The sequence below is a fragment of the Microcaecilia unicolor genome, chromosome 4 (assembly GCF_901765095.1).
Source record: "Microcaecilia unicolor chromosome 4, aMicUni1.1, whole genome shotgun sequence".
Lineage (NCBI taxonomy): Eukaryota > Metazoa > Chordata > Amphibia > Gymnophiona > Siphonopidae > Microcaecilia > Microcaecilia unicolor.
Genome location: NC_044034.1, coordinates 24,638,412 through 24,662,092, shown reverse-complemented (window position 1 = coordinate 24,662,092; position 23,681 = coordinate 24,638,412). Strand labels below are relative to the sequence as shown.

The window sequence follows — 23,681 nt, the reverse complement described above, 5'->3', positions numbered from 1 at the left end:
GTAGTCATTTTGGTCCACTCTCGTAAAACCTTGATAGACAACCTCCAATACATATGTCCAAGAAGTGAACTGGTTCACGATCACTGTGAGGAGTAGGAGGAGTTGGAAGCTCTGGGAACTGCAGGGGAATTATTTTGTCCCCTTGAAAAGTAGACTGTCTCTGGTGGAGTCGAGCTCTCTGAAAGGATTTAGAATTGGATTTGTCAGGCCTGTACCTTCTAGAAATATGGAAACGGAAACAAGCTTGAGATGAATAAGGGATTTTAGCTATCTTCAGCAGTAACAGATCTGACTCACAGAGCTCTTTCCTCCTCAAATCAGAGATAAGTTACTGCTGCTTGTTTTAATCTGACACTGCTGCTGTTTGGTTTTGAACTTACTATTAGGTGTAAGTGCCCTTTGGTATCCCAATAGCATAAGCCCCTGACGCAGCTTTTAGGAAGGCAAAACGTGGCCACACTGGGCACAATTGATCAAGAAAATTGCTCAGGGACGTCTAACACGAGCTGGACGTCTTCCTGCAGCTTTTGTGATGGGCATCCTTCGTGGACGTGTTTTTCTTGCCTGCAATTAGGAAGGACATCTCTGAAAAAAAGGACATCCCTCTTTTTCTTACCTGCCTAAACTGACCACAACCACAGTTCTCTCAACAGTCCACTCCAAGGTTGTTTTCAGCTTGTGCCCCCCCCTCCAAGATCGGGACGTGAGAGGACGTCCAAATCAAAACTTTTTGGATGTCCCTCCCTCCAGGTCTCTCTCAGCCAATCACAGCGCATTTAGCTGATCGTTTAGCTGTTACCAGTATCAGCTAAACGCGCTGGGATTGGCTGGGAGAGACCTGGAGGGCGGGACGTCCGAAATGTTTTGATTTGGACGTCCTCGCAAGTCCCGATCTTGTGTGTTGGGGGGGGGGGGGGGCGCAAGATGAAAACAACCTTGGAGGGGACTGTTGAGAGAACTGTGGTTGTGGTCAGTTCAGGCAGGTAAGAAAAAGAGGGACGTCCTTTTTTTTTTTTTTCTTTAGAGAAGTCCTTCCTAATTGCAGGTAAGAAAAACACATCCAAGGAGAACGCCCATCACAAAAGCTGCAGGAAGACGTCCAGCTCCTGTTAGACGTCCCTGAGGAGTACTTGGATTTTTTTTTTCTTCACAGAAGTCCTTCCTAATTGCCTGATGTAAGCCTGCCTTTAACATGCAAAGCAGTAGCACTTAAATTAACTGGGGCTCTTTTCAGCACCGTTTCTCTTCTGAAGTTTCAGGCTGCTGACAAGTTTCCTGCTCGTCAGGGACGTCCTTTTTTTGTTGTTGTTTTTTGAGTGAATAACGCCCATAAAGGACATCCTTGGCATGCACAGAGCAGCCAGCATAAAGCTTGGCTCCTCTGCGCATGCTCGACCGGCTGACTGGCTTCCAAGGGAATAGAGAATGCAAGTAAGCTACAACGAGCAGCTCATTTGCATTCCCTTTCCATGATGCATGGCCGTTCCCTACCGATTCACTATGGAATCGGTAAGGGAAGGGCTCTTCCGAGGACCTTAGTGCATCTGCCCCATAGTCCTGATACTAGAGTCACCAGTACCTCTCCCAAACCCAGGTGAAAGTACAAGTCAGCAGGTCTAAAGCACCTGGCTCTAACTTTTTTTTTTTATGTAGCTGGATAGCCACCTCATGAAGGAGAATGGAGAAGGACAGGAGAAGGCAGAAGGGTGGGGGAGGGACCTAGGGTGACCAGGAGGCACATTTTCACAGCACTTAGCCTTCCAAAGTTCCATAGACACCTATGGAACTTTGGAAGGCTAAGTGCTTTGAAAATATGCCTCCAGGTGTACCCCCTAAAGGCGGCACCACTCAGCCGCACACCCTATAACTCAACTAAACCAGGAGGCCCAGAATAGGAGCTGCACACAGATGATACCAGGAGTTTGTGGAGAAACCAGCCATCCGCCTGCTAGAGACACTGACTGACCAAAGAGTATTCCATCCTACAAGACAGTGCAATTCAGCGCTCTACCTCCGAGAGCAAGCAAGCCATTAATTCTCACGAGTGGGGTATCTCTAGCATCCAGGCTCACCGAAAACTGGTTAACTGGGCCTTGCAACAGTGAGGGCATAACTCAGATTAACCTGAAACTATATGCAAACTGAGTGAGAGTGTAGACTGGAATAGAATAAAATGGGCCTAGGGAGGTGAAGTAGGATTCTAGACCCCAAACAAATTCTGAAACACTGTCTGCCCGAACCAACTATAGCGTTGGGTATCCTGCTCAAGACAGTAATGAGATGTAAATGTATGGATTGAAGACCATGTCACAGCCTTGCAAATTTCTGCTGGTAGATAGTCACAACACACAAGTCTCTGGATTCATCTGTTGATGACACTAAGGAACAGTGTTTCACTGCTTCAGAAGGAGCTCTCGAGAGGGAGACTGCACTCATTGACACCAAAGCTGCAGAAATGCCAAGAGGCAGGGGAAATCAAAGTCCGGGCTCCCGTAGGTAAAGCAACAAGCAGCATTGTTAGAATGGTCTCATCTTGGAAACATGAGTAGTATGCAAAGAAATCAGACTTATTCCTGCTGACTTCAATGCCAATGGCTCAGCCCATTTACAGGAAAACTCAGAACTAACAGGCTTAAATGTTTTTCTCAAAAACAGACAGGCTCTCTTAAGCATGTTTTCCCTACTCCAAGTTTCCTTCATCCCTATTTTTTTTTTTTTAAAGGACGAGAATTGCCATTGGAGAGCAGAAAGGATGGAGCCAGTAACAACTAGGTATATCCGCAACTGGAACTTACAATCCCTCTTGCTCAACTAGGAACCAGCTGACTAACTGCTGGACCAGCCTACAAGGCTAAACCAAGAAAGGGAAAGGGAATGGGACTTGATATACTGCCTATGGTTTTTTGCAACTACATTCAAAGTGGTTTACATAGTACATACAGGTACTTATTTGTAACTGGGGCAATGGAGGGTTAGGTGACTTGCCCAGAGTCACAAGGAACTGTGGTGGGAATTGAAACCAGTTCCTCAGGATCAAAGTCCACTGCACTAACCACTAGGCTACTCCTCCACTCCAAGCTGAAGCACATCCACTTTACCTGCTACAAACAGAAAAATACTGAATTGTTGGAAATGCACACAGGTCTTATAGAGCACAGCACAATTCTGTATTCTCTTTATTCACCTGCTATTTGAAGGACATAACATCCCAAGTTCTGGAATAATCTGAAGGACGCTAAGGAAAAAGACAATGCTGCTTACAAGAGCAGAAAGAGGAGGAAAGCAATAAGAAAGCTTGCAATTTCAGTATCCAAGATGGAGATATCTGGAAACAGAATATCCACAATGACTAAGGGTCTCTGGACCCTATTGGTTATATCTAAAGTTACATCCTGAGCTAGGACATGAAAACAGACTTCAATGAGACTGGAGAAAATGGGTCATATGCAGTATTCAACCTGTAAGAATAAAGAATACATGACTTTTGCAGATAGCTGGTTTGCTCTAGGAAGCACAGCTCATAGGAACATTATATAAATAATCAAGCAAAAGCTACACAGCTATTTCCAAACTAAAATAAAAAAGACACATTAACTATTACATAATTATCAGCGGCCAAAGGCTTTATAAACAATGTTATACAAAGTGTACGAAAAGAAAAAAAATCACTAAATCCAATATCTTAAAACATGGCAAAGGATTTTAAAACATTCCAAAGGATTTATCATGCTTTATGATATCTGGAATTTTCAAAGGGCCTACTGAAAGGTTCTTAATCAGTTTTGGGACAGTCTGTGAAAAGCCTTACAAATCAAGCATAGAATTTTAAGATAAGTACATAAGCTACGTACATGGGAGCAATTTATGAAGTCCACTGCAGTGCCCCCTAGGGTGCCCGGTTGGTGTCCTGGCATGTCAGGGGGACCAATGCACTACAAATGCTGGCTCCTCCCACGACCAAAATGACTTACATTTGGTTGTTTCTGACATGGACGTACTTGGTTTCAAAAATCGCTGAAAATCATAAACGTCCATCTCCAAGGACGACCAAATTTATGGATTTGGACGTCCATAAGTACATAAGTATTGCCATACTGGGAAAGACCAAAGGTCCATCAAGCCCAGCATCCTGTTTCCAACAGTGACCAATCCAGGTCACAAATACCTGGCAAGATCCCAAAAAAGTACAAAACATTTTATACTGCTTATCCCAGAAATAGTAGATTTTCCCCAAGTCCACTTAATAACGGTCTATGGACTTTTCCTTTAGGAAGCTGTCCAAACCTTTTTTAAACTCCGCTAAGCTAACCACCTTTACCACATTCTCTGGCAACGAATTCCAGAGTTTAATTACACGTTGAGTGAAGAAACATTTTCTCTGATTCGTTTTAAATTTACTCTCTAAATATAGGCAGCCTAACATTTTAATACAGAAGAAATGTGATCACTGAGGTTAATGCCCAAGATCAATCACTTGTAAATTATGAAGACTACAGGTTTTATAGTATCCCATATAAAATGAAGCTCAACATACACAGAGCTAACAAAGGAATGAGAAATGCATAGGTATTAAACTTTGTACTTACCTTTATATATCTTTCTATCATCACAGAGGTGAAGCGTATAGTAGGTATCAAGGAGTTGATAACTGATCTTATTAACAATATTTCGTGCTGCAATGTTGCGCAGGTGACGAAGGCGGCGCTACAGAAATAAATATACAATGAACATTAGATGACAGGATTTCTCTTAATGAGACTTTCATTGTTAGCGCAAAGTTAAACACCTATATCCACTGGGCTTGAGAATTAGCAAGGTACATGAACATATCTGTTTATATTTATCACTCTCACCCAAATAATAGTCATACAAAATATGGCCTCAGAAAAGTCTGCACAACCATGTACATTTTTTCACATTCTGCTGACTAATAAAATACAATTCAGAGTGCATCAATGAAAGAACAACAGTATTTAAGAATAGAAAAACAAAAGAACAAAAAACCAAGAAGTCTTGAGAACTCTTCACATATTTATCACAGCAAATCTAAAGTAGTTCCATTTCTAATAACTGCCTTAACAAGGCCCATAAGAAATTAAATGGAGCCTACCTGTGACCTATCATGGTATGCCAGCTTGAATGAAGAATCTGTTGTCTGAAATGAATGCGAAGCAAAGGTCTAAACATGCTAAACACAGAGCTACTGAACACACACTGGGATAAAAGCTATCCAAAGCTACAGACTGGAGAAAGGCTCAATATGTTTGAATACCTTTTGGGGCGCTCTTAGGGTCATCACTATAAACTGGAAACAGTTTTGGTACCACCAAGATACTGCCTTGATCTGGCAAATCCTCCAATGTCAGTAGCCTAGAAAGGTCAAAGTGAGACCTAAGATTATTTTGAAAAGAACTAGAGAACTCTGGCTGACACTCTACAGTTAAAATTACTCCAAAACAGCATGAAAGTGGCAAAAGGAAGTAATCCCTGAAGAAAAGCCATAAGTAATATAGTAGATGATGGCAGATAAAGGGAAGGTACTCACCTGTAGCAGGTCTTATATTCTCAAAAGTGGGTAACATAGTGCCATGTTGCCCAGTCCAGTCTTTATAACAAGCTTTAAGAACTTTTTTGGAGCACGAGACACGCTCCACCGCGCCTGAGCAGGTGCCTTCCCACCAGTCGCAAGGGCGCAGTTACCACAGTAAGATACTACAGCAAGAAAAATAAAAATAGGAGACAACTCCTAGGGGAGGTGGAAGGGTTTGTGAAAATATAAGGCCTGCTGTCCTTGGAGAATACCTGCTACAGGTAAGTATTTTCACTTTCTCTGACAACAAGCAAGACATTAATTCTCACAAATGGGATATCCCTAGCATCCAGGCTCACCGAAAACAACAAATATTGGTTAACTGGGCCTTGCAATGGTGAGGACATAACTTAGAATAACCTGAAACTATATACTAGCTGATTGCAAGTGTAGCCTGAAGCAGAATAAAAACGAGCCTAGGGAGGAGAAGTAGGATTCTAGACCCCAAACAGATTCTGCAACAATGTCTGCCTGAACCAACTACAGCGTTGGGTATTCTGATCGAGACAGTAATGAGAAGTAAATGTGTGGACTGAAGACCGCAAGTGGGCTACCAACGCAACCATGGCTCTGACACTATAAGCCATGACATGACCCTACAGAGTCAGCCCAGGCTGGGCATAAGTGAAAGAAATACAATCTGACAGTTAATTAGAGATTGTACTTTTCCAGATGGCAACCCCCATCCTGTTGGGATCAAAAGAAACAAAACATTGGGTGGACTGTGGGGCCTTGTCTGCTGCATGTAGTAGGCCAATGCTCGCTTGCAGTCCAAGTTGTGCAAGGTGCTCTTGCCAGGATGGACATGAGAGTGGAGAAAGAATAATAGCAAGACAATTGACTGGTTCAGATGGAACTCTGATACCACCTTTGGCAGGAACTTAGGGTACTTGCAGCTCACTGACTCTACGAGCTGAAGGAACAGCCAACAAGAAAATGACATTCCAGGTCAAGTATTTCAGATGGCAGGAATTCAGTGGCTCAAAAGGAACTCTCATCAGCTGGGCAAGAACAACACTGAGGTACCATGACACAGGCAGAGGTTTGACTGGGGGATCTGACAAGACCAAACCTCTCATGAAGTGAACAACTACAGGCTGTCTACAGATGGGCTTAACCTCTATTCATTGATGATAAGCACTAATTGCACAGAGGTGAACCCTTACGGAGTTGGTCTTGAGATCAGACTCGGAAAGGTGTAGAAGGTATTCAAGCAGGGACCATGTAGCACAGTAAACAGAATCTACGGTCTTGACCTCACACTAGACAGCAAACATCCTCCATTTGAAAAAATAACATCTCTTAGTGGAATCTTTCCTGGAAGCCAGCAAGATTCAAGAGACACCCTCTGACAGATCAAGAGAAGCAAATTCTAGGCTTTCGACGTCTAGGCTGTGAGGGCCAGGGACTAAAGGTTGGGATGTAGAAGAGATCCCTCGTTCTACTTGATAAGGATTGGAATACACTCCAATCTCCAAGGTTCTGAAGAGGATAACTCCAGAAGAAGAGAGAACCAGATCTGACGAGGCCAGTAAGGTGCGATTAAGATCATAGCCCTGTGGTCTTGCTTGAGTTTCAGCAAAGTCTTCCACACAAGAGGAATGGGAGGATATGCATACAGTGGACCTATCCACGAATGTAAAAGGAAGGCATCCGACATTAGCCTGTCATGGGCCAGCAGAATTGAGAGACTTTGTGATTCAGCTGTGTGGAAAAGAGATCTGCCGAGAGGGTGCCCCAGACTCAGAAGATCTCGTGGGCAATGCCCATATTGAGAGACTACTCGTGCGGTTGCATGACCCTGCTCAGTCTGTCTTCCAGACTGTTGTTTTTGCCTGCCAGAAAAGTGACCAGAAGGAACATGCTGTGTTGGCGAGCCCAGAGCCACATCCAGACAGTCTCCTGACACAGAGGGCGTGATCTGGTGCCCCCCTGCTTGTTGGTGAATACAATGCAACCTGGTTATCTGTTTGAATGAGAACAATTTGGTTGCACAGCCAATCCCTGAAAACCTTTGGAGCGTTCCTGATTGCCTGGCGCTCCAGAAGATTGATCTGAAGACCTGTTTCCTGGAGGGACCATGCTCCTTGAGTGTGCAGTTCATTTACATGAGGTCCTCTAACATTTATAGTTTTTTATAACAACGCAAAAAGAAAGGAAAGGGGGAAGAGGGGAAGACAGGAAAAAGGGAGGCAAAACCTGACTTACAGGGTACACTGCAAACACGTGAAAAAAACAATAGAGATGGTAAAGCAAAACAAGAAAACCTAGTGAAGGTCTAATTTACCCACAAAACTTCAGTTACATACAGAACCCCAAACATTTACCCAAGTCCTAAAATTATTACACCAAATAGCAGTGAAATTTTACAGCCAGAATATAATAGAGATCTCCATTTAGCTATTAAGGGAACCCCTAGGGTCTTCCAGGCAGCCGCTAAAGTGAGTTTGGCCGCTTAAAGCAAACAGTGAACCAAAGAGTCTGATGCTTCCAAAACCACAGAAGTACTCTATTCAACAGGTAAATTCCAGGGTCCCATGGAACCCTCAATCCAGTAATCTGGAATCATTAGGCATGGGTTAGGGGGATGTTGCCATGGCATGCTCGTGTGTGTGTTTTTGTTTTTGGGGAGGGGGAGGGGGTTAATCACCGCTCAGGCACAGACAGGAAAACTGACACTTAGCACTAACCAATTTTGATGTACCAGTAATTTGCATGCTCATTAGTTTAAGCAAGCCATGGCAATTTTTTGGTGCTAATTTAGAGGTAGTGTGAAGTCTATCGCAAGCCTTTGAGCATCGGCCCCTAGATGAAAACTCAGTGGGAAGACAGAGGAGGAGATTGATGGAGATGAGGATTGGTAGTTTCAGAGCAAGTGGGAAAAGACATCTGGGGATAGGTAGGGGGGGAGGAATCTGCACTATTGTGAAACATGAAACAAAGATACAATCATCTTAGACATGCTTGCTGGGGAAAGGGCTGATTTATGAAGTTTCCTGCCTACCCCACCCTAATAGAGATAATATGGAAAAATAGCTACAGTAAACTATAGCCCTCAAGAACTGCAGCACTCCTCAGCGGAAGAACATACCATCATCTCATCCAACTCAATGTCTGCAAGGGCCATGGGGACAAATGAACTAGTTCTCTACCTATGAAGCCTTAAAAAAAAAAAAACTGCCAGTGCCTAACTACACACCATCATTTTATGTCAGGAAGTAATGCGCTCTGAAGGTATAATTCTTAATTTCACCATACTGTAATAATGTGACAATTACCAACATATTATATTTTTTAAACCAACAAATTATAAATAATCTAAGTATCATATAAACATTTTGGTTCAATCTACTCTCAGGTCACCACCTTGACATGACTCTTGCAAGAGAATGGTATTTATAACCCTTCATGCTTCTCGTGTTCTCCTTCTCTTTCAGGATGGCTCCAAAGTAAAGATGCTTTCCTAAATTGTCTTTATTTTTAGCACTTGTTCTACCTTGCACTAGCTCCAAGCCTCATTTCTTAACCTGCCAAAAACATTTTTGGATGTAAACAAATGTCACTGGTTGCTTCACAAAAAAAAAATTTCATTTTACCCGTAATTTATTTTTAAAGAAAAAAAAAAAAAAAGTGTGTCTCCTCACAGTAAAATGTTTAAGAGTTCTAAATTACATTGCTTTTTTTTTCTGCAGCACACAGTATGTGTGCCCAAATATACCTACCACCCCGTGGGTACATTTGGGCACACATTCCTGTCCTAAAGTCAACCCCAAAGTCAGCTGCTTTAAACACTTAGTAGTCTTAAAAAGATCTCTATTCAACTACTTTGTTGGTGTTCTTTCACCTAACTTTATGGGAGGTGAAAATGACATTTCCTTTGTATTTAAAACACAAACAATTACAAATTCTTTAAAAATAAAATTTCTGAAGGGGAAAAAAAGAGAAGAATCAGGACAAGAGCCTCAAGCAGGGATGCTAGATCAACTTATAGGAGAAGCAGCAAGTTGAAAACCGAGTTTGCCGGTGTTGAATCTACATTTCTCACTGATCCTGACCTTGAGTTGTCACTTCACCCTCCATAGCCTTAGCTACAAATTTAGGGGTCTATTTACTAAAAGTTAACGCACAATAACTGCTACACCTCTTATTTTATACCTATGTGGCACTTAGCACACACTAATGTCCATTAGTGTGCAAAGCTTTAGTAAAAAGGGTCTCAAGCTTCCCCCCCCCCCCCCCCACCTCCACCATTTGGTATCTATGTGAAAAATACTTAGTAGAAAGGGCCTTTAAGATTGTAAGCCCTCTTGGGTTAGGGAAGTATCCATCATAGCTAAACATACTGTAATTTGCCTTGAACTACCTTCTGAATCTTGTTTGTAAACCACTTTGGTTGCCCCAAAAAGGCAGTATATCAAGTCAAACAAACCTAAAACTAACCTAAACTAATGAATAAACATGTACTAAATCCAATAAAAACCATTAAAAAAGTCAGGTTACTGAAGTCAAGGTCCTGATGATCCCGATTCATAGGCAAAGCAAAACAATAGATCAAGAGACTACACAGGAAGGACTTCTACCAGCAGAGTGGATGGGCAGTTTTCAAATTGATCTGGAAGGGGTGGTGGTGGGGAAATCATGACTGTTGGGCGACTAAGGGACCTCAATAATAATGTAAGGGAGAGAGGTGTGCAAAGCCCAAGATTTGCCTATAGCAGCTAATGCCCTTGCACCAGTCCTAGCTAAAGGAATTTATCTGTGGATTTGATAGACCGTACTATCACTGTGTAGAACTTTAAATAAAAAAAACACTATCCTGTGCTCAGTTTAACAATTGTTTATTAATATAATCAATATATGGGGTCATACCTAGTATGTTCTAACTTCTGGACAGAGGCCAGCTCATTTATTTATTTATTTATTAGGATTTAGCCTTCTCTGGAGTAGCCCCCACACTCTGGAATGCACTGCCTGAAAGGCTGTGCTTAACACAAGACTCTCTCTACTTCAGGAGGCAGGTGAAAGCTTGGCTCTTCAACCAGGCCTTTAATGGAAGAAGTAACTAACTTGTTAGTGTCACTCTCACACCCAAGGAGTGACTCGGGCTGCATATACTGCAGCAGGACATGTTTATCCACTCCTACCCTAGTTGAGATAATATTTAACCGTCTCTCTGATATAGGGAATTTGGTATCTTGAACAGAGAGGTGTGGTAGCCGTGTTAGTCCACTCTTAAAGGTTATCAATAGAAATCAAACAAAATAAAATATGGAAAAGAAAATAAGATGATACCTTTTTTATTGGACATAACTTAATACATTTCTTGATTAGCTTTCGAAGGTTGCCCTTCTTCCTCAGATCGGACGTGCAGGACGTCAGACTCACAGAAACAGAAGCCTGCGCAGCCTTCTACATGGAATGTTGCTAGTGGAATAGCAACATTCCATGTAGAATCTCCAATAGTATCCATTTTATTTTTGTTACGTTTGTACCCCGCGCTTTCCCACTCAGAGCAGGTTCAATGCGGCTTACATATTATATACAGGTACTTATTTGTACCTGGGGCAATGGAGGGTTAAGTGACTTGGCCAGAGTCACAAGGAGCTGCCTGTGCCTGAAGTGGGAATAACATTTTCGCTCTAACATCAATACATCAACATCTCGCAGACATAAAATTCCTGCTGAGTTCCAAGCAGCAGGGAGTAACAAACTGATGATACAGAGGCTGAAAGTCAAAGGCTTTAGGCTCCTAATTTTGATAGATTTATAAATTGGCTTTTCAGTGCCTAAATTTATGTTCCTACTTTCACTAAAAGTGGCTGGCGACAAGGGTGGACTACCAGGCAATTTATTTTTGTTACATTTGTACCCTGTGCTTTCCCACTCATGGCAGGCTCAATGCGGCTTACAGGTATTTATTTGTACCTGGGGCAATGGAGGGTTAAGTGACTTGCCCAAAGTCACAAGGAGCTGCCTGTGCCTGAAGTGGGAATTGAACTCAGTTCCTCAGGACCAAAGTCCACCACCCTAACCACTAGGCCACTCCTCCACTGTTGCTACTATTTGAGATTCTACATGGAATGTTGCTATTCCACTAGCATCATTCCATGTAGAAGTCGGCCCTTGCAGATCACCAATGTGGCTGCGCAGGCTTCTACATGGAATAGCAACACTCCATGTAGAATCTCCAATAGTATCTATTTTATTTTTGTTACACTTGTACCCTGCGCTTTCCCACTCATGGCAGGCTCAAGGCGGCTTACATGGGGCAATGGAGGGTTAAGTGACTTGCCCAGAATCACAAGGAGCTGCCTGTGCCTGAAGTGGGAATCGAACTCAGTTCCTCAGGAGTCCACCACCCTAACCACTAGGCCACTCCTTCACTGTTGCTACTATTTGAGATTCTACATGGAATGTTGCTATTCCACTAGCAACATTCCATGTAGAAGTCGGCCCTTGCAGATCACCAATGTGGCTGCGCAGGCTTCTGCTTCTGTGAGTCTGACGTCCTGCACGTACGTGCAGGACGTCAGACTCACAGAAACAGAAGCCTGCGCAGCCTTCTACATGGAATAGCAACACTCCATGTAGAATCTCCAATAGTATCTATTTTATTTTTGTTACACTTGTACCCTGCGCTTTCCCACTCATGGCAGGCTCAATGCGGCTTACATGGGGCAATGGAAGGTTAAGTGACTTGCCCAGAATCACAAGGAGCTGCCTGTGCCTGAAGTGGGAATCGAACTCAGTTCCTCAGGAGTCCACCACCCTAACCACTAGGCCACTCCTCCACTGTTGCTACTATTTGAGATTCTATGTTGCTATTCCACTAGCAACATTCCATGTAGAAGTCGGCCCTTGCAGATCACCAATGTGGCCGCGCAGGCTTCTGCTTCTGTGAGTCTGACGTCCTGCACGAATGTGCAGGACGTCAGACTCACAGAAACAGAAGGCTGCGCAGCCTTCTACATGGAATGTTGCTAGTGGAATAGCAACATTCCATGTAGAATCTCCAATAGTAGCAACATTCCATGTAGAAGTCGGCCCTTGCAGATCACCAATACGGCTGCGCAGACTCACAGAAACAGAAGCCTGTGCGGCCTTCTACATGGAATGTTGCTAGTGGAATAGCAACATTCCATGTAGAATCTCCAATAGTAGCAACATTCCATGTAGAATCTCCAGTAGTATCTATTTTATTTTTGTTACATTTGTACCCCGCACTTTCCCACTCATGGCAGGCTCATGGGGCAACCACTAGGCCGCTCCTCCACTCTATCATACCCAAGCTTCTTCTATAATACTAAATGTATACTCTCTTATATATTTCCACCATTCATGATGTATTGTAAGCCACATTGAGCCTACAAAGAAGTGGGAAAATGTGGGATACAAATGCAATAAATAAATAAACCCAACTCCCGGTTCAGGTCATCACCTTACCTGCTGGGAGGGCAGCTCGACATGCAGAGCCCGGGCCGCCGAGCCAGGTGCCGTCACCACAGTCACCCCGGGAGAAGACCCCGCTGCCATACCGTCTCTGCCGCCCGCAGCCGCGGAGTTCATCCCAAAAACCCGGCTGCCGGGCTAGAAGGCTCCCCTCGGTACAACCAACGCCACGTTTCCCCCTCCTGCCGCCCACTAACACCTTAAGCCCGACAGCCGTTACCTGCCCGGCACGAGACTCCGGATACTACCAACTGCCTGGCGCCCGCGCGCGACCTGACGTCAAGAACTAGGAAACCTACGGCTTGCGAAACAGTAATCCGGGGAACAAGCTTTCCTTTAAAAAAAAAAAAAAAATCACCGCTAATTCTTGCTTTACTGTTGTTGTTGTTGTTATGTTGGGAGAAATCCTGACGTGAGCACAGCAAGCGGAGAGGAGGACGAAACCTAAGGGGCCATATTACCGCATTGCTACTGAGCACGCGCGGAAACAGCGCTGCCTCCCGATTGGTCCAAGCTCGACAGGTCGAGAATAAAAATCCAAGCTGCGTGAGTGGCGATTGGTGTCCTGTGTTGCTCGTTCCGGGGTTGGAACGAAGGCAAGGGAAAATGTTAAATGCACGCGCCTGCCTGTCAAACGAACAAGAAAGCTGAGATTGAGAAGTGCTGGTAACAAAACCCAACTCGGGAGGGAGGAGCCGGGGAGACAAGGCCTACGAGGCATTCTGGAGTGGCGACGGCTCTGAGATGGGGCGGGGCGAACGTGAGTCGTGCGGCCCGTGATTGGTTGTAGTTTCGGCCTTCAGAACATCTGAGGCCGGAAAGTAGTCTGACTGTCACGTGAAGTGCTGGTTCTCTCATGTGATGTACATTCTAAAGGCCTGATTTACCAAGCATTTTCCTCAGAAGCGTTAACGTGGGGGAACAAGATTTTCCTAAACTGGGGTTTAAGGGTTCGCATTTGTTTATGCCAGTGGAGGTAGTGCATGCATATCTCTCTCATGAATATTCATTGTGGGTAATGTTAATATATGGCCTAGCTTTAAGGCTACCACTGGAATAGTGATGGCCAAAGCTATGCAGCCTAAAAACAACTGAAAAAGTACTGACTAGGCCAAACAACAAGTAAATGATTTAATATTTGAGAATCTGCAAAAAGCAGGTCTGAACAATGAGTCCTGCCACAAATTGGTACAATTTTTAATTCAAATATAGCACCTGTAATGAAAGATCAGATGAATAAAATGGAGCTTATTAGTTTTGGTATACAATGATACAGAGGTAATACAGAGTTCATGAGAAAGGTATGAAAAGTATTGCAGCCGGAAGATGTGAAACTGTTATCTCAACGCTTCCCAAAACATGTTGATAATTAGCAGTAGCTGAGAACGGAAGGAGGTGGGCACATCAGATAGCAGATCGCATGGGAAAGTATGATCTCAGAAATTGCGAAATATTAGGAGCTAGGTATCTCACCATTCACTTCTATGGAGAGGATAGAGTATAAAAGATGGCAGATTTTGGCTCAGTTTGAGAGTCTTCTCCAAAGCCTCTGTCAGACGGCGAAGCCCTGTGCGGTTGAAACCAGAATCTGATGTCTGTATTTGTATCAACTTGAAGACCTGTGTTTGGGTAAGAAATAAAATGTACCTATCTATCTAAACCTATCTCTGTCTCTATTTTTATTGATTCTATCTTCTCTTTACCTAACATTTAGTCTACAAGGTAGATCACATACAAGTGACACTCAGTCTTTGCAGAAACTTAGACAGATGTTTAATAAGATTTAGGTGGGAACATAAATGGTCCAGAATATACCTAGATCTAGAAAAATAGAAAGCTGTAGTTATGGGAATTAGTGTTCAATTACGGCTCCTAATGCCACCCCAGAACAGACCCCCTTATGATTGGGTGACAATGGAGGTTGGAGAAACTATACAGAACCTGATATATGAACAAAGTACCTTTAATCCCCCGTGTGACGGAGTCAGAAAGAGGTCTATACGGGGGAGGATTTAAAACAGTGGTGACCCCGACGTGATTCGAACACGCAGCCTGTTGCTAAAACCCTTGGGATAAATTTGTCGCTCTCCTTAATCAGTAGCCGTTACTTACCTTTCATACAATTGTGATACAGTGCCTCATTATGAAAACTACCAACATGAAGTGCTTAGCCCTCCTGTTGTGTGTGCTCACCACACCCATGATACATGGAACACAGTACCTAGCAAATTCTCAAGAACAATTTACAACCACTTATGAAATAACATTACCCACTACCAAGGACACAACCACTATCACCCTTGATGTGTGTGCTTACACAATGTGTGGGGAACATCCTGTGCAGCGATATTTGTCAGCTTTTGAAGTATACCTGTGTCCCTTCCCCAATTGTGGAAGTTGGGCACAAGTATGGTGGTATACAGGTTCATGGGTTCCCTACTCAGGTACTGAGATTCCAGATCTAAAAAGGAGCATTTCCATCATGAAATTGCGAGTCACTGGCCTCTGCCAAATGACCAAATGTAATCCAGTGGCTATCACTTTTAGAGGAGTAACGGATGTTACATACAGAACTTATTCCATGGGAATTGATGCCACAGGTAGAGACCCCATTGGAAAAATCAAGATTGTTCCACCCCCAGCCCAACCTACAGCGACCAATCCTTTAGTGCCGACAAAGATCCCAGAAATAAAAATTCCCTACCAGATTGTACCAATTAATAATTCTAAAGATTTAGTGGCACTGGAAACAGGATTTGGAGAGACAAACCTATGGCTCGATTGGGCACATTATACAACAAAGAGTCTGAATATCTCTAATTGTTATTTTTGTTCCCATGCAAGAGCAGAACCAACAGTTGTTCCTTTCCCCTTAGATCTCCAAAATGATCCAGATGGATTTTGGTGTATGTTGCAGTTATTGCAGGTTAAAGAGGACATAAATCAGTCTTGTCAACATCTTGACGAGCACCACCCCTACTTACCCCCTCGGATGAGGGTCCCACCTGCATTCAGGATTCCAAATCCTGCTACCAAATATCATACATGTCTGGAACGATATGGGGTGAAACAGACACGGTTTTTAGGAAACTTAACCAATTGTAACACAACCTTAGGAAATGGGACTCTGAAAAATCTGAACCTAACACGGTTCTCACAAGCTAGAGCAGACATATGGTGGTACTGTGGAACCCGCACTATCCGCCATACACTTCCTAACAATTGGACAGGCAGATGTGCCCTAGTCAAATTGGTCATTCCAATCATTATAGCATCCTTGCCTCCTCCTCATAGTAGCTCTTCCTCACGAGTGAAGAGAAATGCAATGCCTGGATCTTTTGATGATCGGGTCTATATAGATGCTATTGGAGTTCCAAGAGGGGTTCCTGATGAGTTTAAAGCCAGAAACCAGATAGCTGCAGGATTTGAATCAGTTTTCTTTTGGTGGGCGACTATCAATAAGAATCTTGACTGGATCAACTATATATATTACAATCAGCAGAGATTTGTGAATTATACTAGGGATGCAGTTCAAGGAATTGCAACACAATTAGACGCCACTAGCCGGATGACGTTGGAAAATAGATTAGTTCTTGACCAACTTCTAGCAGCGGATGGAGGGGTGTGCCAAAAGATAGGCACCCAGTGTTGCACCTTTATCCCCAACAATACAGCTCCAGATGGATCAATTACCAGAGCTTTAGAAGGCTTAACCTCACTGTCGCAAGAATTGGCAGAGAACTCTGGCGTTGATACATCCTGGACAGGTTGGATGGATAGAGCTTTTGGTAAATGGAAAACATTTATCATTTCAGCAGCCACGACTATAATCATAGTAGTAGCAATTTTTGTTTTAGTAGGATGTTGCATAATCCCTTGTGCTAGAGGCTTAGTAGAACGCTTAATTGAAACCGCAATAATGAAAAGGACCACAGCAGGACAATATGCCCTGTACGAAAATCTCCTTCCCAACACCACAGGAGAAAACACATTGGACTATCTCCCTCCGAGAAGTACCAATCGCTATGCAACTGTTAGAGACACTGGAGAGATGTCTGCAACTGTATAATCAGATAATAACGCACAGGGATAGAATGTAACCATATAAAGCTGTATAAGATGATGTGATCAATTGTGCAAATCTATGTAAATGTATAATTAAGATATAATCAGTATATAACCAATGATTTTGTGATTTATAACAATATAAATATATTGACATACATAAGAATAAGATAGAACCTGCATATTAAAAGGTTGAAGAAAAATTATATTGTAGTAACCATAAGTTTTAGTAGGATTGACATAATTGAAGTACTGCCAAGATGATACTTTCAAACCGAAAACGAAACAAATTGTACCAGTTGACCTTAAGACTCAGATAATTTGATGGCCTTATAGAATACCTTCTGGAACGGATGGTACCAAGGTACGTTAACCCTGGTGTCACCCTATGGGATAGGGTGAAGAGGGGAATGTTAATATATGGCCAAAGTACCTTTAATCCCCCGTGTGACGGAGTCAGAAAGAGGTCTATACGGGGGAGGATTTAAAACAGTATCCTCTCCAGGACCAGGTTTGGGAACTACTACTACTACTTAACATTTCTAGAGCGCTACTAAGGTTACGCAGCGCTGTACAGTTTAACAAAGAAGGACAGTCCCTGCTCAAAGGAGCTTACAATCTACTGGTGTAGGCTGTGAGGGAGTTTTTTTCCTGTCTTTCAAAGGAATGCGGTTAGTAAACAAACTCTTGTTGAGCCATTGTCTGTTTACAATGCGATATTTTGGAAACATAATAAGCAAGTGTCCCTTTGGAAGTCAAGAGACTAGGGACGCTTAAGATTACATGCAGAAATGGTAATTTGGGCAGGTGTGTCCCAGTGGCGTAGCCACAGGTGGGCCGGGGCCCACCCACTTAGGGCTCAGGCCCACCCAACAGTAGCACACGTTTAGTGGTAGTTGGTGGGATCCCAAGCTTGGCCAGCTGAAGACTTCCTCCTGATGGTAATTAAAATGCTACTCTCCAAGATATCGGCACCTGCGCATGTTCAGTTTTCAGCGCATGCCTGCTGCAGACTGCCAAGGTGGAAAGAAGCATTTTCCCACCAGTTGAGATATTTTTTGGGTGGTGGTTGGGGGAAGGGGGATAACAATTGGTGCCCACCCAGTTCTTCCCTAGGCCCACCCAAAATCTGTTGTCTGGCTACGCCCCTGTGTCCACTCTTTTCTGAATGTTCACATTTGTAAGTAAAAAAAAACTTTGTTAACGGTATGACCTCTTAAACTCCTCCCCCCAGACAAATTTCCCTGGTTGCCCAGTGGCCTTCTCCCAACCCCCATCCCCCAGACAAGGGGGACTAGAGGTCTGGTGCACCTCCAGCCCCCCCACCCCCACCCCCAGCACAAAGGTGCTGGAGGTCTGGTGGACCTCTAGCCAAGTATTTTTTCACAGAGAGAGTGGTGGATACTTGGAATGCCCTCCCGTAGGAGGTGGTGGAGATGAAAATGGTAACGGAATTCAAAAATGCGTGGGATAAATATAAAGGAATCCTGTTCAGAAGGAATGGATCCTCAGAAGCTTAGCGGAGATTGGGTGGCAGCACCGGTGGTTGGGAGGCGGGGCAAGTACTGGGAAGACTTCTACAGTCTATGCCCCGAAAATGGCAAGGATAAATCAAGGTCAGGTATACATATAAAGTAGCACACATGAGTATCTTGTTGGGTAGACTGCCGTCATCTACTATGTTACTATAAAAATCCATCCCTAGTGGCCTCCATCCCCCCACCCCCTGGACATGGGAGACTGAAGGTCCCACAACTCCCGCCCCCCTCCCCGACACAAGGGCACAAGGGGGCTGGTGGACCTCTAGTCCCCCTATACCTCCAAAACCATAAAAATCCATCCCTGGTGGCCCAGTGGGTAACCCTACCCCCACCCACTGGGCCTCCAGCCTCTGTGTCTGGGATCTGTAAGTATGCAGAACAGGGCTCCCCATTCCGTCCCAATGCTCCACAAACCCCATTCCTCCCCAAAAGCCTCTAGCGCCCACGTTTACTTCAGACCATCGGCCCCCCAGATGCACTGCTCATGCACTTAGCCACCCCTCACATAATATGGGCTCATTTTAAAAAGAGAAAAATATCTAAAATGGCATAAAGCAGCATTTGGATGATTTTCTTACAAAAACATCCAAATCAGTATTTTTGAAACCCATTTTCAAGAAGTTTTTTTATGTTGTTCACCTGCAATGCACCCAAATCTCATGTCAGGGGCAGGATTTGGGCGTCCCTAAGACCTAGACAATTTTAGTCGTAATGGAACAAAACAAAAACATACAGAACTAAAACTAAGATGTTTTGAGGTAGATCTGTTTTTAAAACAAATAAGCCACAAATAAAGTGCCCTAAATGACCAGATAAGCACTGGAGGAATAAAGAAATGACCTCCCTTACTCCCCCAGTGGTCACTGACCCCCTTCCACCCTCCAAAGATGTAAAAGAAACAGTACATACCAGCCTTTATCACAGCCTCAGATGTTATAGCCAGTCCTGTTAGAGCAGCAAGCAGGTCCCTGGAGTAGCCTAGTGGTGGATGCAGTGCACTGTGGAGAAGGGGACCCAGGCTCATAATCCACCCTAACTGTTGCACTTGTGATAGAAAGTGTGAGCCTCCCAAATCCACCAAAAACCTACTGTACCCACATACAGGTGACACCTGCAGCCATAAGGGCTATTGTAGTGGTGTACAGGTGGATACAGTAGGTTTTTGGAAGGCTCACTATCAATATATATAAATGGCGAGTGTCGTACTCACTCGCAAATGCGCAGTAGAGACCCTCTCTGCCCCGCCCCCGCGTCAATACGTGATGAGGGTGGAACAGAGAGGGTCTCTACTGCGCATTTGCAAGGGACACCGCCGGCGCTAACGCTCCCCCCACCCGGAGTCGCCGCCGCCACCCACCTTCCACCCGGTCGGGCCCTCACTCCGCTATTGAAACAGCGAGGGTACGCAGCACACAGCTCTGCTGAACTGCCATCAGCCTTCCTTCTTCTCTGCCTGTGTCCCGCCCTCGACGACGTTACGTCACACGAGGGCGGGACACAGGCAGAGAAGAAGGAAGGCCACCGCAGCTCAGCAGTAGAGCTGTGTGCTGCGTGCCCTCGCTGTTTCAATAGCGGAGCGAGGGCCCGACCGGGTGGAAGGTGGGTGGCGACGGCTCCGGGAGGGGGGGGGGGACGAACTCGGAGGGGGAGTGGCAGTGGCGAATTCGGCGGCGGGGTGGGGGGCTTTTCAACCCCCCCTCCTATACTAGCCCGTTTTTACTGGCTGAACGGCTAGTATGGTATAAGGAGCAACAGTGAGATGTGTACCTGGGAACATTTATTTGAAGTCCACTGCAGTGGTCAGTGATCATTCTGAGTTGCCTAAAGAATTATGGAGTCATTTTTCTGAGATGAGTCAGATCGAGCTGGTAATGGTGTTTCAAGTTATAAATACCACTTCTAGTCCCTTTGATAGAGCCCTGTGGGTCATCTTAAAATGGTCCCAAAGGTGATAGTCCCTTAGTCACATGCTTTGGATCGGGCACCTTTATTTATTTTTGTTACATTTGTACCCTGTGCTTTCCCACTCATGGCGGGCTCAATGCAGCTTACATGGGGCAATGGAGGGTTAAGTGACTTGCCCAGAGTCACAAGGAGCTGCCTGTGCCTGAAGTGGGAATCGAACTCAGTTCCCCAGGACCAAAGTCCACCACCCTAACCACTAGGCCACTCCTCCACTGTTGCTACTATTTGAGATTCTATATGGAATGTTGCTATTCCACTAGCAACATTCCATGTAGAAGTCGGCCCTTGCAGATCACCAATGTGGCCACGCAACATTCCATGTAGAATCTCCAATAGTATCTATTTTATTTTTGTTACATTTGTACCTTGCGCTTTCCCACTCATGGCAGGCTCAATGCGGCTTACATGGGGCAATGGAGGGTTAAGTGACTTGCCCAGAGTCACAAGGAGCTGCCTGTGCCTGAAGTGGGAATCGAACTCAGTTCCTCAGGACCAAAGTCCACCACCCTAACCACTAGGCCACTCCTCCACTCAGGGATGGTGTAGTGGCTGTTAAACAGAATAGCATCAGAAACCATCTTTGTACACTGCAGGACTTAATAATTACTATCCTATTTCTAGTTTACCTTTTTTGGAAAAACTGGTCAAACAAGCTATCAGAAGACAACTTCAGGATTTTTTGGATGTTTATTTGTTTTTTTTTTTATCTGTGGATATTGTTATGTTTCACAGATTTTTTTTCTTATTATTGTTGGTGGGATTTTCATTCAGTTCCTTAGTGATTTGTTTTCAGTATATAAAAAAAACTTTGTCCTAAGAATAATTAATTAAATATAGATGAAGATGTAACAGGAGGAAGCAGTGTTACTATCAGGTAACAGTACGAAGAGAGACTTGCCGACCTGAACATGTATACCTTGGAGGAAAGGAGAAACAGGGGTGACATGATACAGATGTTCAAATATTTGAAAGGTATTAATCCGCAAACGAACCTTTTCTGGAGAAGGGAAGGTGGTAGAACTAGAGGACATTAATTGAGGCTTAAGGGGGGGCAGACTCAGGAGTAATGTCAGGAAGTATTTTTTCACGGAGAGGGTGGTGGATATGTGGAATGCTCTCCCGTGGGAGGTGGTGGAGATGAAAACGGTAATGGAATTCAAATGTGTGGGATAAAGGGAAGGGAAATGATATACCACCTTTCTGGGGTTTTTGCAACTACATTCAAAGTGGTTTACATATATTCAGGTACTTATTTTGTACCAGGGGCAATGGAGGGTTAAGTGACTTGCCCAGAGTTACAGGGAGCTTTAGTGGGAATTGAACTCAATCCCCAGGATCAAAGTCCACTGCACTAACCACTAGGCTACTCCTCCATACAAAGGAATCCTGTTTAGAAGGAATGGATCTACGGAATCTTAGTGGGGATTGGGTGGCGACGCCGGTAATTGGAGCATAAAACCAGTGCTGGGCAGACTTCTACTGTCTGCGCCCTGATCGTGGCTAAATAGTTATGGATGGGCTGGAGTGTAAATTTTAAGGGGCTTCGACGTTAGCTTCAGAACTTTTAGTACAGGAACAGGGCTGGGCAAACTTTTATGGTCTGTGTCCCGAGAAAGGCAGGGACAAATCAAACTCAGGTATACATATGAAGTATCACATACCATGTGAAATGAGTTTATCTTGTTGGGCAGACTGGATGGACTGTTCAGGTCTTTATCTGCCGTCATAATAATATGACTCATGATGAATCTTGTTTGGTAAAAGTACTGTCTCTATTTAACCCACTGATTTGAGCTGATTTGCATGCAGACTATGTGAAAGAATATTGTCAGGAAAAACATCTGTCGTGGCATATGAATTTAAAAGGACTCACACATTCATGACACAGATGTGAATTTTATAACTCGGCAGAGTTAAATTCTTACAAAATGTTCCAAAGGTTTAATGTTACTTATAATTGAAACAACAGGGAGATTAATTAAGGAAGTAGACTCCCAAATGATCCAGAAACAATCTTGTTTACAAATCCATCAGGGAGAAGAGAGTTGTGTTTCCATTTCCTTAAATGTTACATCATAACTAAATTGTTTTCAATCAGATGTGAAACAAACCAAGCTGCAAAAATGTAATAGGAAGAAATTAAACTATAAGCAGGGACAGATTTATCCCTGAGTGAACAAAAAGAAAAACCGTACATAAGTACCTGGTGTAAATTCCTGCACCTAACTGAGAGTCCTTTTAGTAAGGTGCACTGAAAAATGGCCTGCGGTAGTGTAGGTGCGTGTTTTGGGCGCAACGCAGAACCATTTTTCAGTGCACCTGCAAAAAATACCTTTTTTAAAAATTTTTGCCAAAAATGGATGTGCGGCAAAATCAAAATTGGCACACGTCCATTTTGGGTCTGAGACCTTACCACCAACCATTGACCTAGTGGTAAAGTCTCACGTGGTAACTGGGCGGTAATGACCTACGTGCGTCAAATGCCACTTGGCGCACATAGCGGATGTGCACCAGAAAATTACAATTATTTTTCAGTGACGCATATTGGACAGTCGCCCAAATTAAATTACTGCAAAAGCCATGCAGTAGCCAGGCAGTAAAGTGGCTTAGTAAAAGAGCCCCTGAGGCATGGATCGGACATATTTTATAACAGTGCGCATAATTTTTATAAACACTTATGACCCTCCTGTGGCCATGCCCCCTTTTGAGATCCATGCATTAGAATTTACGTGCACCACTTTACAGTTGTCTGGTTACCTTTAACCTGAGATATGCAGTGGTATGAACTTAACCATGGCCCGAAAGGGAGAGAACTTCAAGTCGGCATACCACACCTCAAAGAATCTCCATGTCCTGATATAGTTAAGTGAAGTGGACCGACGTCTTGAGCGAAGCATAGTGGAGATGTCACTCGCTGAAAAATCTCTCTTAGTTAGCCGTGCACACTCAAGAGCCAAGCCATAAGACAAAATCGAGCAGACCCTGGACCAACAGGTTGGGATCCATGGGAAGCCTGAGAGGAGGCTTAACGAGCAGACGCTGAAGATTGGCATACCAGGGCCTGCGGGGCC

General features: G+C 44.0%; 1 protein-coding gene across 1 annotated transcript in view; it reads right to left on the bottom strand.

The window, feature by feature from the left end:
* UVRAG (UV radiation resistance associated) overlaps window positions 1-13,655 on the bottom strand; it is a 205,852-nt gene extending 192,197 nt beyond the window's left edge. Inside the window, exons 1-2 of the mRNA XM_030200046.1 lie at window positions 13,034-13,655; window positions 4,587-4,704 (exon numbers count right to left, since the gene is read on the bottom strand). Of these exons, the coding sequence (XP_030055906.1) occupies window positions 4,587-4,704; window positions 13,034-13,156 (241 nt within the window). The 5' untranslated portion in view covers window positions 13,157-13,655. The remainder of the gene's footprint in view (window positions 1-4,586; window positions 4,705-13,033) is intronic.
* Window positions 13,656-23,681: the final 10,026 nt, after the last annotated feature.